The sequence below is a fragment of the Nuphar pumila genome, unplaced genomic scaffold (genome assembly GCF_984573655.1).
Source record: "Nuphar pumila unplaced genomic scaffold, dmNupPumi1.hap1.1 HAP1_SCAFFOLD_1545, whole genome shotgun sequence".
Taxonomy (NCBI): Eukaryota; Viridiplantae; Streptophyta; class Magnoliopsida; order Nymphaeales; family Nymphaeaceae; genus Nuphar; species Nuphar pumila.
The window spans coordinates 8695-23018 of NW_028323701.1; the positions used below are offsets into that span (position 1 = coordinate 8695).

The 14324-nt window shown below is 53.7% G+C and overlaps 1 protein-coding gene and 1 pseudogene across 1 annotated transcript; one reads left to right on the plus strand and one right to left on the minus strand.

The window, feature by feature from the left end:
- Positions 1-1180: 1180 nt before the first annotated feature.
- LOC149809228 (K(+) efflux antiporter 3, chloroplastic pseudogene) lies at positions 1181-3341 on the plus strand (annotated as a pseudogene).
- Positions 3342-11482: 8141 nt separating this feature from the next.
- On the minus strand, positions 11483-13852 carry LOC149809229 (cysteine synthase, chloroplastic/chromoplastic-like). The gene is made up of 4 exons (XM_089994937.1): positions 13663-13852; positions 12961-13250; positions 12341-12559; positions 11483-11913 (listed from the first exon to the last, which is right to left on the minus strand). The coding sequence occupies exons 1-4, from the start codon at positions 13835-13837 to the stop codon at positions 11686-11688; spliced, it is 912 nt and encodes a 303-aa protein (XP_089851063.1). The 5' UTR covers positions 13838-13852; the 3' UTR covers positions 11483-11685.
- Between the last annotated feature and the right edge of the window lie 472 nt (positions 13853-14324).

Sequence of the window (14324 nt, forward strand, 5' to 3'; positions counted from 1 at the left end):
CTGCAAGGGTAATATTTATTCGTATTCTCAACATGGCCTGGTATGTGCTGCCACAGGTGAATGCCCTGGCTGATGCTATGAGACGATGACCGATCGCGTCCCATTCACCGACCTGTATGATGTATCGACCGGTGGCTTGCCAGATCAGGGGCCTCACTTCTGCGCACGTCCTGTCATGGGCTGCTTGTGGTCCCTCATGCTGACAGGACCCCTTCCCGACGATGTACTCGCGCTATGACAAGGAAATGACGCTCGAACGTCGGCCTCTACACGGGATTTGCCGACCGGGGGGCACGCACTTTCGTTCGCGGAGACGACCTGAGACGCTACCTCGAGGACGTGGCCTTCGTCCATGATGCGTTATAATCGTTGCAGTGCATCCGTGAGACAGGTGTAACATCGTTCTGCCATTTGTGCCGCATGTGGGATACGAAGTGACATTGCCACAGAACTCGTTTCTGTCCTGCTGCGGGCTCCCTGTTTTTTGGGGCAGCCTGCCCAGTGGGCGATCTTACGACCACTCTTGCAGATCCAATCTGCCCCGCACAGATTTCACTGAGAAAATTGTGATGAAAGAAGTGCCACTGCTGCAATGCAGGCAGTGGCTCTCGGCCACTTGCTCTGCCACAGCAGCCTACTGCGCTGCCTTCAGAGGCACTGCCAAATTTTTGAGGCCAACTACTGCGATGACTCACTTCTTGTCTGACAAGGCCCGCTGAGCGTTGAGCTTCTTGAACGTTGTCTTCATCGCCATCGACAGAAAGAAGCACATTCCTTGGAAATCGGTATCATGCAGCTGCCACGTAATTCGCAGCTCGGTAGGCCGACCTACCAGGGTCGTTGTCAAAAGCGGTTTTTGAGGTAGAGGATGATCGCCCTTTCGTCAGTAGTTGAGTTGTTACTTGCAGTAGCAGTCCTGGAAGAAATGCAGCGTTAGATTTTTTGTGGTACTTGTCGTCCTCGCAGGGTCACTACGATGCGCCAGATTTCGTGCACCCTGAGGGCAACATGTGGGCCATCTCGTGCACGCCATCGCTCACAGTGGCAAGGAGCATCGGTGCCTCGATGTCCATCTTTTAATCGCATCTGTTTGCGTCGCCCTAGTAAATTTTGTTTGCCTACCCTGCAAAGACGAAATGTTATTTCTGCTGCGGAACTATCACCCCTGCTGCCTCTTGGCATGGATGTTTTGCAATTCCTTGGAGCTTGCGTCATCGTCACACCAGTCTGTAAGAAGTTTAATGTCAGTTCCATTCTGGGGTTCCTGATCGCTGGGGTCGCCCTGAGACACTTCAAGTGCGCTTCTGTACTAAATTATGACGCTGTCACTGACACTGCGATTGCAAACCTTGAGACCCTGGTGCATTTTCGGTTGCTTTTCTGCATGCTTCGAATGCAAAATTGAGACACAAGTTATCAGCTTCGATTCTTTGCGTGATCGCATTGTGAGCAGGAGGATGGAGTAACGCTGCACATTAGACTGACCACGTCTGTCGCGCTGCTTGAACAAGGACCATCCACGGTGCAGGACATGCATGCCTGAAGGGTTGTGCCACAAGCTGCGATTGCTCAGATCACTGACATGTTACAAGTCATGTGTGACGTCCACAGGTGCGTCGAGGGTGATTCCATGACGTGAGTGTCGGATGCGCCAGACATCGAGATCATACTGGGCACCTATACCGAGTGCCTGAGCTGCCAGAACGCTCACCGAGCGACGGAGATTCGAACACATATTTTATGCGTCGATTCACACTGCATTGCTGACGAATATGTCTTGCAATGCAGCACGATATCGGATCCGAAGGAACTCAGCGCCCTGGCTGAGCTGGGGGTCCTGTTCCTGCTTTTTGAGATGGGTCTTGAGCTATCGTCCAGCCGTCTACAGAATCTCTCAAAGTATGCCTTTGGACTTGGCACGGTCCAGGTGCTGGTGACCACGATAGTGTTCGTGCTATTTACTCTTCCATTCGGCAGCGGAATTGGCACAATCCTGCTGGAGCGCCTCGCCGGTGCTGAAAACGAAATGGCAAGGATAGACACCTGGGACGAGGCCATCGTTGTGGCAGTCGCGCTTTCCCTTAGTTCGAGCGCATTTGTGCTTCAGGTATGCTCTTACCGACTGTTATTGCCACCAGTGACTCGCACTCTGTGCTATCAATTATGATGCGATTATCCAGCAATGCAAGGGCTGGAGCCAGTGTCAGAAGTCTTGTCTGGCTGGGTGCCTTTGGGTGAGAAGCAGATAGCAAGATCATTGAGGTGCGGGACAGATGTAGGACACATGGACAGCCAATTGGATGGGCGTGGTTCACGTGATATCGCTGCTTGCGTTAGCTCCAGGTACTCAGATTTCCATGGTGGCACATTAATCACCTTAAGAGGAATCACGTAGATTCATTTATTTTAACTAGGACTGCCATGCGTTGAGCACATACTGCGCCACAATCACCAGCCTGCCCTCAACATTGTTGCCTGCAGCGTGTGCCGTGCCAGTCAGAGATGAAAGCATGAACCCGTGCCTGACTGTGCAGTCCTCTGTCAGAGCTCCTTATCAGATGCATTCACGGGATGCAGCACGTAAATTCAAATCGTGCCTCATCGAGGGGTAATATGCCCGTGAAGCAATGTTCGGCTGTGACAACGAAGCCAATTGCATGGTAATCAAACGACGCAGCAATGCTGACATTCCAGGTCGTGGTACATGTTTCCAGTGTGGTATAGCTGATGAGCCTCAGCGATGGCGCGTTGCAGACGTGCGGGCGTAATCGGGGCTGCGATGAGGGTTGTGCGCAGCTCTGTCAAACGCCGCAGTGCGAAGTGTGCACATTTCCTAAAAACTTACCGGAAGACAGTCAAAGTCAAAGGCCTCAGTGTTTGGAATCAATAAAGCCAATGGTGGTAATGCCAAACGACGAGCTCACAGGCACACGTAATCCAGCCAAAATGAACGATTGGCCTGCGAGAGCGGAGACTGAGTAACGGTCGAGGCTAGCGGTACATGAATAGACCCCTTGCCCAATGTGAAGATGCCAGATCATCAGAAGTTTGCTCATCGCCCGTGGGGATGCAGTAGCGTTGTGTACACAAGTATGATGAGGCCTTCCATGCTGCTGAATAGGCGAATTTGATGCATTGAGCATGCCAAGTGCGTGCAGATTCTGGGGGAAAAGGGGCAGCTATCTACACGAGCCGGTTCCGCCACGCTCGGCATCCTCCTCCTTCAGGACCTCATAACCATTCCCTTCCTCGTCATGCTTCCGTTGCTCGAGGGCGGGAACAGCCTCACTGACATGGTCCAACCCATCCTCCTCGTACAGGAAGCTTTGCCACAGCTCTGAAAACGATGCTATACCTCGGCGTTTTGGTCCTATTTGGCAGGTGCAGCTTCACAGAATCAATTTTGTCGTTTTCGCAATCGCTCATGTCCTCGCTGTCGATTGCTCAAAAAGCCATCAGCAATCGGGGCCTGCACAGTTTCTCGCATATGCTGGATGCTTGTTGCCTACATACCGAACTATCTGCAGGCTTATCTGCAGTTTTGAAAGCAGCTAGCAGCTTTTCAGGGGATTGATGCCACGTCTGGGCATCGCCCCGTTTCAGTTGAACTTGGTGCAAGACATCCTGCATGCTTATGAGATGCTCAGCAAGCCCATGATGCAGCCACAGCATGATGGCTTCCTCAAAACCAGCCACAAACTGTTGAATGTAACTTTCAACCACTGGGTGATATGACTGGTTTGGCTAAGCAGGTATCTGCGTCTCCTTCAACCCTGCATATCACACAGTGGTCAAACTCAACAAAGACGTGAGCACAGGCGCATGCCAATTGCTGCTTGGCGGATGCTGACACTACTGTCTCTCTCACAACAGTCACCCAGGATTCACCATCCTTTTTTCCTAGCATCTGCTGCCTGCACATCTTCCCACAAAAGCCCGCAACGAGCGCTTGAATGAAGAGATGGCGAGACCTGTCTCTGAGATGGCAGCTGGCGCAACACGTGCTTGGAGTGCAGGTTTGGTCTTCGGAGGGTGTTCGAAGTGGTGGCTGGGACAAACAGTAAGGATGCCTTTGTGGCACTCTGCATCCTGACGGTGTGCGGCACGGGCCATCGCTACGGAGAACCTCGGCTTTGGCAGACGCTCGGAGCCTTTCTGGCTGGCGTGCTGCTCGCAGAGACCTCGTATCGCAACCAGGTGCTCTTCTCCTCAAGGTAGGGATGTCAGCTTCGCTGCATCTCTCGGACATTTCAAATGGTTAGGGGGAGCTCCGACATCCTCCACCTGCCGGCTTTACAAAAACGTTTGGTGGCACCCACATCAGCACTAAACAATGAATGCAGAGAATCTGCCTGTTCGTACCAGACGTACACCTTTGAGCAGGCTCATCCGCTTGCTCAGAACACGTACTTCAGAATACAATTCTTCGCGTGTCAAATGTGTCCCATTTCCTTCTCACTGGTCACGCGATGCATGCCTATACGTAGATCAGCATACATGTAGATCAACATCCGAAGGCGGATCTTTGAAACCCTACCGCATCCACATGGACATTGGCAACATTTCCAACAGCAACACACGCATTGCATGGCTTGACAAGAGCAGGGTCGTGAAATCACAAAACCTAGTAGGCACCTGCGTAGACAAGGCCCTGTGACGCAGTGATGGGTAAATCAAAGAACATGTGAATTGGACTCTTCCGTTTGCTGCTCGCCGGCGTTTCTGCTTTTTTATGGTGCCTAGAGATATTTGATGGCGTATGGTGTGCCTCCACAGGTTGAGGCCGATCTAAAGCCATTCAAGGGCCTGCTTCTCGGCCTATTCTTCCTCTGCACGGGCGCCTCAGTAGATGTAGACCTGCTCCTATACGCTTCCCAGTGGTTGCGCTTCTCACAATCGGCCTCATCAGCGTCAAATTCGCCATCACAGCAACAGCTTCGCGCGCGTTTGGCCTCAGCAAGTCTGAGTCTATCAAGGTGGGGCTGACTCTATCTCAGGGGGGTGAGTTTGCCTTCGTGCTCCTCGAGCTCGCTCGGCAACTGGAAGTGCTCCCTGCCGACCTCAACAACTTGCTCATCATTGTGGTGGTCATGTCAATGGCGTTGACACATTTTTGGCAGAGTGGGGCGACTTTTTGGAGCAACAAGAGCTACAGGTATGGGCTTCTCATGCACGCATACACGCCATGCCGCGCTCGCCATATGCCATGCTCATGATGTATCTTTTTACAACACTACCGCATCCACGTGGACATTGGCAACTCCAAGAAGTACTTGGGATGCTCATCGCTGCAAAGCAGTTTTGTACTTGATTTTGCTTGTACAGGTAACATGCGTTATATCGGACTGTTATATATCGGACGGAGCGCTATCGGACACGATTTCGGTGTCCACGGATTTTCGCCAGTCATTTGAGGGCCTTACTACGTTCGTTCCGTTGTTGTACAGCGGACGCTTCGGATGCTTCGATCCGATGTTACCAATGACCGAGTGGCCCGTCATGAGTCAGGCCAACCCTGACCAATGTCGAGTCGTCACGACAAGCTGCTGATCGATTACATATGGCAATTTCCTTCATGTGGCGACACAATTACACAGTTTGCAATCCATTTGATGCAATAAACGCCCAGGCAGCCGATCGGGCGGCGGCCAAGCCAACTGTGAAACGCAAAAACAGCGTGGAGTGAGCAAAAGTGGTAGCTGCATCAGTTGCACAAGGCCGAACCAACGCTAGTAAATGCAGAGGCGCTTAAAGATCATGGGGATAACTGCATTGCATCTTCTGGTGTCTCTGACTGGTGAATATTACCGACTGTTCAGTGGCCACAGCACAAAATAAGAGCCACAGGTGAGACAAATGCCAATGAATCGACGATATATTTATAACTTGTGAATTGCGTTATCGTTACGTTGCTGGAGGTGTCTAGGCGTTGAAATAAAGTTTTAGTTGTCTATGACTATCTGGGAATACTAAACCTCTGACCCCGACGTGTCGTGACTCATGTCCGGTACGACCGCAATACAGCGTCCGTTGTTGTATTACGGCCAAATATCTGGCGACCGCAAAATCCGATATAACGCATGTTACCTGTGATAAGGCTTCCGCATATTTCTCTTACTAGGGATTCATGCAAACTGCCAGCAGCAAAGTTCACATGTGTTGCCTGTGTCGCCAGGAGAAACCATAGGAATGAACCCGGGTGCTGATTGAGAGATGGTGTGCCATTTGGTCGAATTCAGCGCCCAGTGCATGTCTAAGGCATGCTGCAGGACGTTGTTCGTGCGCATGTGGTGCCCGACACAGCAGCATTGCCTTGCGTCTGAACTCCTTGTCAAGCGATGTGGAGGTGGCATGCTGCACACGGTGAGAGTCAGGCGCAATCGCTGCAGTCAGAAAACAGGTTCAGCGTCCCATTTGTCTGAAGCAACCCCAACCAATCCTGCATTTGCATGTCCTAAAGCTAAAGAGAGAGCAGAGCACGAAAAGCCAAAGAAGAGCTGGTGCCATCTGCCCAAGCGTGGCATGCAGGACGCCAACCTCGTGGCTGGGGAGTCGCTCACGTACGAGATGATCAGTGCACCGCTGGAGGAGCAGCGCAAGGGTGTTGTTGTGCTATGCGGCTTTAACAAAGCGTCGCAGATGGTCACCAACATGATCTCGTCACCGCTGGTGGGCAAGCCAGTGCCATGGATCGCTTTCGAGTTTGATCCGAAGCGAGTCCGGATGGCACGCTCCGCGGGACTTCCGGTCTTCTTTGGGGACGGCTCTCGCAAGGAGGTGCTGCATCCGGCTGGAGTGGAGGACCCTCAAGCATTCGTGCTGACTCAGGTCCGTCGCACCGCACGACTGATCACATGATCGCATCACATGATCGCCACGTTTGCTCAACAGAGTGATTTCCCCTTGCTCCTCTTCCTGCAGGAAACTCCTTGTTGCCACAAGCGACCTGCAGTTTCTTCCCAATTTTGACTGGTTGGGTAAGATGTGTGGTTATGTGAAGTCATCGTCAGCGTAACAGCTGGATTTTGTGTGAGCGCCGATGTAGCTGGGTGAAGCTCTGCGGTCTGTTCGCAAGTGCCCGCTTATCTCGAGATATGTGTGCAGAAGTCCCACATTCAGATGGTGGAGTCCGTTGAGCGGATCAAGGCGGACTACCCGGACGTTCCCGTCTACGCGCTTTGCCGGGACATGCGCTGCGCGGCGGAGATTAAAGCGCGGGGAGCGTTTGTGCGAGTGTCGTCCGCGCAAGGCGGCCTGGCGCTCGGGGACGTGTTGCTCCGAGGCATCGGCACCCCTGACGCCGATCTCGCCAACCTCGAGCTCGAAATGATGCTGGCTGTCAAGGAAAAAGTCCGCAACGCCGCCCTCAAGCCCCTTGCGCAGGACTCTGACCTGGAAGTGTTCGTGTTTGACCGCGCTCAGGTATGGCAGACGGGGCCAAAGACCGCGGTCAGCTCTCTACTGTCTCTCGGACGCCACGATATGGGATTGCTCATGAATGATGGAGCTAACGATCATTGAAAACACACATCGCTCGCCATGTGCATCTGATCTATTCATGGGACTGCACGCCAGTCTCCGGCCGACAAGCAAAGCGCTAGGCTCTTGGACTGATCAAAGTTCTTGAAATGCAGATTTCGTGTCCACGACCCATAAACTTTTTTCATGAATGCAACTCGGCAAAGTCCGCGTGGTTGCAATCTTTTGCAGAGGCTGCCCTTGTGCGTGCAGGCGAGATCTTTTGCTCTAGCAGATGAGGCGCAACGGATCCGGAATGCGGGAAAGCTCAAACAGCTGCCCGAGTCCAGCTACGAAGCCGAGCAATCGTACATCTCTGTGTTGCCAAACAACCTCTCGCAGTTGGATGCGTCCTCGGATCACCCGACGTCTGATGAGGAATCAGATGACTCAGACACTGAAGACTCGGACACTGTCATCACCGATGACTCATGGCAGGGATCCTCTCCACGTACGAGCTCAGATGACAGCATCACGCAGGATAGCAGCCATGGCGAAGGCTCACAGGCTGAATCCGCAAGTACTGGGCGCGGTGAGTCAATGCTCTTCGGGCTGGGACCCCTTCTCAAGAGCGCGAAGAAATCTGTCAAGGGATGGAGAAGAAGCATGCAGATTCAGCCAGATGCTAATGGTGCACCGGACATGTACGATGGCAGCTCACTAGATGAGCAGGACACGGACTGGGGTTCGGAGGATCTTGCAGAATGGAAGTCGGAACGAGCGAATCGGAAGGCCTGGGAACAGCTGCATTTACCAAGAGTGCAGGTCCCAAAGCGCGATGTCTCGAGTTCGGAAAAGTCATGACAGGCGACACGGCATGATTCGGTGTCTTGCCGCTGCAGTAGGTGATACACATGAAAGGCCTTATCGCAGATGTGCGGCAGTTTGAGCGAAACAGAGCATCAGATGCACCATTCATAGCATTTTTTGCAGTGGGTTGAGCCTATTGAAAGGCAGCGCACCACTGCCATAAGCATCTCTTTTTTATTACAAGCGGCTTGCATGTCCCCACTGAATATGAATGCAAGATTTTGAGGACCATGTGACCTGACCTTCATCGCACAACCAATGTGGACGCGGCTATAGTTGTGTGAAGATGTTATTTTATGAACGTGGAGCTTTGAATGCTTGTCCGCACAGTTCTGTTATGCAATGATTTGCAAGTACAGGTAGATGTTGCATGCGGGAGGGACATATTCCACCGTGCTCATTGGCTGAGTGGCAGGAGAGCAGTCTAGTGTTTTTTTGCAAAGAGTTGTTGCCTCGGGCTTAGAAGACATGACATGTGGTCTCGTACCGTCCGCTCCGTTGAACTTGATATCCTGAGGGCCACTTTCATGGCCCTCAAGGTGCTGTTCATATCTGGATGCACCTGGGGCGATTTGGATTGCAATATTTGTTATGTGCTGGCAGGCAGAAGAGAAGATGCCGGTTGCCTCGGGCTTCGAAGACATGACATGTGGTCTCGTACCGTCCGCTCCGTTGAACTTGATATCCTGAGGGCCACTTTCATGGCCCTCAAGGTGCTGTTCATATCTGGATGCACCTGGGGCGATTTGGATTGCAATATTTGTTATGTGCTGGCAGGCAGAAGAGAAGATGCCGGTGCATGTGGTTCATGCAATAATCCATTGTTCCCCTGCTTGACACCCGATGCTCTACCGTACTATATATTACAAGCGACAGGGCTGGCAAAACAGGAAACTAACACTGAAAACGATGACACAAACAAAGACAAAACACACAAGAAAACCAGCAACCTAAGCCACGCCGGGATCTTCCTGCGGTGCATCACACCCTGCATGGAAGTCCGAGCCGACGTTCACGGCGATACGAGAGAGGGACTTGTAGTACATGCGCACGTTGCCCTTGCACAAAGCACAGCTGAGCTCCCGGCGGACGCCACGTACGAAGGCAGCGTTGGACACCCGGTTCCCCCCCCCTGCCGCCAAGTCGCCAAGCTCCGAAAGGAAACGCAAGGCGGCGGAGCCCATGCGGCCAAACGACTCCACGGCGAGTGGGATGAAGTCGTAAGCGGAGCCCTCCTCAAACTCCTCGAAGGCTCGTTGCTTCCGCAGCTCCGCCTTTGCTGCCGCGGATCCGGCAACCTCTGCTGCATCGCGAACAAACGACGCGGCCACCGGCTGCGTAACAACGCAGTCCATGACGCGGACGCGGCCGTCAGGCCAGACAGTCAAAATGTCCCCGCGACGAAGACCTGCAGCCCCTTGCGCCCCCGCAGCTGCAAGGCTGCTGTATTGCGGTTCCACGCTAGACGCGCAGCCCGCACGGTGGATGGCATGGCGCCAGGCCGAAACCCAGTAGTTATGGCGCATCGATGCCTCACCCGCATTGCGGTTGCACGAGAGAGCGTGGTCCGGCGTCGTGGAGTCGCCGGAGGTGCAGTGGCAAGGCGGAACATCCACCACCGTTGTCACCCCTAGACCGAGCAGGTGACGCCCCGCTGCAAAGAATTCTCCATTGCTAAGGCGTAAAGTGGGCGCGGTGGGCAGCGCGGTCAGCCATGCCGATGCAGGTCCACAGGACGCGCTGCGGATACGCGCCGCCGCGCGCCGACCCTCCGCGGTGGTAGTATCACAGGCGTCAAGGAAGGCTGCGCCCAAGCGATCGCCAACGAGGCGTGACACGGACTTCTGAACCCCGGGCAGCTCCGCTTCAATAAACTCGGTGGGCAGGTCACGCGCGCTCTGGTCCCATTTGCATGCCTCAGATGCATCATCAAAGACACGTTGCCAAGCGGTCAATAACCTTGGCCTTGTCGCGCTCGAGAAAGGCTTGCATGCATCCAGGCCTTCCTTCATAACCGCTTGCGCTTTGGAGGCCACCGCAACCGCCGCGTCTGCGACAAGCGACGTTGCGTCGCGCAGACCGAATCCGCCGTGCCGCAAGGGGAGTTTGAGCTGTTGAATCGCACTCACCGACCGCGCTCCAGTTACAGGCACCTAAAAAAGCGCAACCGCGGCCGCTGTAATGGCTTCCTCCACTCGCGCAACGCTGTGTTGCAGGGAGCCCCACGGCACCGTGCGCATGAGGTGCGCCATGCGAAGGGACAGAGAGGATCGGAGCAAGGCAAAGTGTGCCTGAAGACTGACCGGCAAGGCCCTGAGTTTGTGAATCTGTGCGATAACTGAGTCCGCGCGGGCGTCCAGGGTCGCTGCCTCGTACCTGTCCGTGCCGATCGGCGTGCCGCATACCGTGATTCCCTCCAGGCAATGCATGATGCCCAGGTCTGCCGCCAGCGCCGCAATTGTCGGCGAGGGGCCCGCGGTGAGCGCACACTTGAGCGGCTGCACGCGCAAGCCAACACTCGCAACCCCTTGCGCCCCTGTGAGCGCGAGAAACGCGGCACGCAGCGCGTCAACTTTGCCAACCAGGCTGATGTCGTCGGCGATCGCCATTGTGGCGACGGTGGGCGCCGCTGCTGAGGTGCTCTACCGTACTACATTCCACCAGGCTACAGAAGGACCGCAGCCGAGACAGCGTGATGCGTGACATTTATTATTCGCCCGTCGGTTTGGACAAGCTTTTCCCAGATGTGGCACATGACCAATACTGATCTGATTTGCCACACAAACGGACAAAAGGTCCAAGCATGACATGTGACCGTCCAACAACCAAATATGCTATGGTAGGCATGGACCTCACTGATTATACTCATTGAGCACAAGGCAATTAAATCGACTTCGCCATGGTATGTCCATGCTGGTATCACGGCCGACAGTCTCTCGGTAAAGACACGTCGAAAGCCGCGCGTCTCAGCAGCTGTGCCCAGGCACAAGTCACCACCTCTCTCCAGATCCAGCTCAAAAGCATGAAGCTCGCGAGGAGAGGGGATGGAAGATGTGCCGCTTGCATTGACGGTACACTTCCGTCAAATGAAGTTTACAAAAATACACCGGCAGCTAAGCATACAATGACGAAAAGTGCATCATCATGGGCGCGAGATAGAAATTGGTGCCGGGAACCTTGATGTCCCTGAACCGAGCTACTAAACACACATCCCATCATACATGAGCCGCACTGTCACGACCTGGCTACCCCCGGCCACTTTTCAGGGTAGCCTAGGGAGGTCGAGAAAGACTGATGCCGCTTATCTGAACTTTAGCCACGAGGCAGCTGCTGCGATGAGGCGATGTGCGCTTTGGCTTAGAAAGTCATCTTCTCGGCTTCGTCGCGTAGCGACTGGAACAGGATGGACGACAGGTAGCGCTCACCAAAGGATGGCAGGACCACGGCGATCAGCTTGCCTTCATTCTCAGGGCGTTTGCCAAGCTCGATCGCTGCTGCAACAGCAGCACCTGAGGAGATGCCCACCATCAGGCCCTCCTCAAGCGCCAGCCTCCTTGCCATGTTGATTGAGTCTTCGCTGGAAATCTGAGCAACACCCAACGCATCAATGTATCGATCCAACAACCACACTTGCGATTGACCCACATCACTCGTCTCTGTGCGCCCGTCTTGAACACATACAGAACCAGATGTACACGCAACAGGGCAATGCACTGAAGTGTAAAAGGCTGTTTCGACATCAGAACTATTGAGGCAATGGAGGCAATGCATGTGACAAGATATGTCGTGTCCCTTTCATCATGTGCTGTGCAGGGTGACCCAATGACCCGAATCATAGCTGAGGCGCAAGGAGGACGAAAGCAAACCGATGGCGTTGGCATTGAGTTGCTCGAAGCCAAGCTGACAATGTGTCATCCGTTGTCTTGGGTATGAGTGGGGTGCGCGTTAGTGTGTAATAAACACAGTGAGTGATAAGTCAGTCAATCAAGCGATGAATCCACGGATGGCTCACCTGGATGACCTCATTGTAGATGTCGGTGTCAAGGTTGCCTGGGACAAAGCCAGCCCCAATACCCTGGATCTTGTGGGGTCCAGGGGAGCCTCCAGAGAGCACTGGGCTCTCAGTGGGTTCCACCGCCACGATCTGAATGCCTGGCTTCTGCTCCCTCAAGTACCTGCCGGCTCCGGTGATGGTTCCCCCTGTGCCCACGCCAGCCACAAAGATATCCACCTGCAAAGTGTGCGGCACCTAGTCGGACGTGAGGTTTAACAGGAGACCATGGAATGGAGAGCGTTCACCTGGGTTGGGAGCCTCGTGACCCTCCAACTGCTTTGCGCTCAGCCGCTGGTCCATAATATTGTCATCACCAGATGATCATGAACAGAATGAAACTGAAAATACGCTTTGCAGCCATGGAATCTCATAGCCATGTTATTGCCAGAATCAGATGATTATAAGCATAATGACAATTGATGATACGCTCTGCGACCATGAAACTCATAGCCATTGGACCATGATAGTGCCATGATCAGATGATAATAAACAAATTGAAAACTGATAATACGCTTTGCGACCACGAAACTCAAATGTCGCGGGCATTCCTACACATGACTGCGGCAGTGGGGCTGCACCTTGCCATTGGTTGTTTGCCAGATTTCTGGGCCAGTGGTCTTGTAGTGGATGCTAGGGTTGGCGGGGTTCTCAAACTGCTGGAGAATGTAGGAGTCAGGGGTCGCCAGAGCAATCTCCTCGGCCTTCTCGATCGCGGCCTTCATGCCGCGGGCAGGGTCCGTGAGCACCAGCTCTGCACCAAAGGCACGCAACAACACACGCCGCTCCTGAGACATGGATGCCGGCATGGTGAGGATCAGCTTGTACCCTTTGGTGGCTGCCATGAATGCCAGGGCAATGCCTGTGTTGCCTGCACTCGCAACACTGTGTCAGTGGCTTGCAGAGGAAATCGGTAATGTTGGACAACCGGGAGGCAGGCAAGAAAGGGGAGTTCAATGTAAACATGCTCCAACAGATACACACCGGCTTGAGGCTCTGCGGGCGATCGCGTCGTGGGCATATGGACCTAGGGGCCCCTTGCTCCCCCGTGTACACGTGTTCCATCGCAGACTATCAAGGCTTGTACAACTGTTTGATTTTCAAATCGTCATTGCATCAACACGAAGGGGTTAGTAGAAGGTGAGATATACGCAGAACACTTGTGGTGTCCACACTTCCTGCGTGCTGTGGCACAGACTCTGGAGCATGGATCGCTATACACTGCATGTGCGTATGTGCAAGCGTGTGGGCACAGCATCACAAATGCTGTAGCGGCTACACACCTGATGTGGGCTCGACGAGGACAGTCTTTCCGGGGGTGATCTTTCCTGCCTCCTCTGCTTCGGCAATCATGTTAAAGCCGATGCGATCCTTGACAGAGCAGCAGGGCTCCATGATCTCCAGCTTGCCGGCAATCTGGGCCACGCAGCCCTCGGTCACCTTGTTCAGGTACACCATTGGCGTATTGCCAATCAGCTCGGAGACGTCCTTCTTGATGTTCATCCTTGATGTGTCCAGTGGTTTCACCTCAACGGCCTGCAGCAGTAACATCCAGTCCAGAAATTTCCATGCACTGCTTGTGGGGTGGAGAGGCAAACCTTGCCTATCCAGGCTAGGTGCCACATGAAGGTTCATTGGAGGCTGAGGTAAATCGGAACCCAGGACTGCCCCATTTCTAGCTGCATGCACGAACTGTGCATGATCAAAGCAAGTACTGCGCAATAACATATCCGAGGAACCAAACATTTGCGCAAGAACAGTGGGAGCATGACGCAGAAGCCAGATAAGCGAATCCTGCGTGGCAGGGTTCTGCCTCGATGCAAATGGCCGGGTTACGTACACAGTGCAGGAAGTGAAACATAGCGCTAGATAAGGGCATTGCATCCAAATGTCAGAAGTCAGTGGACCGACAAATCGGAATACTCACTCACACCTTTTGGAATGC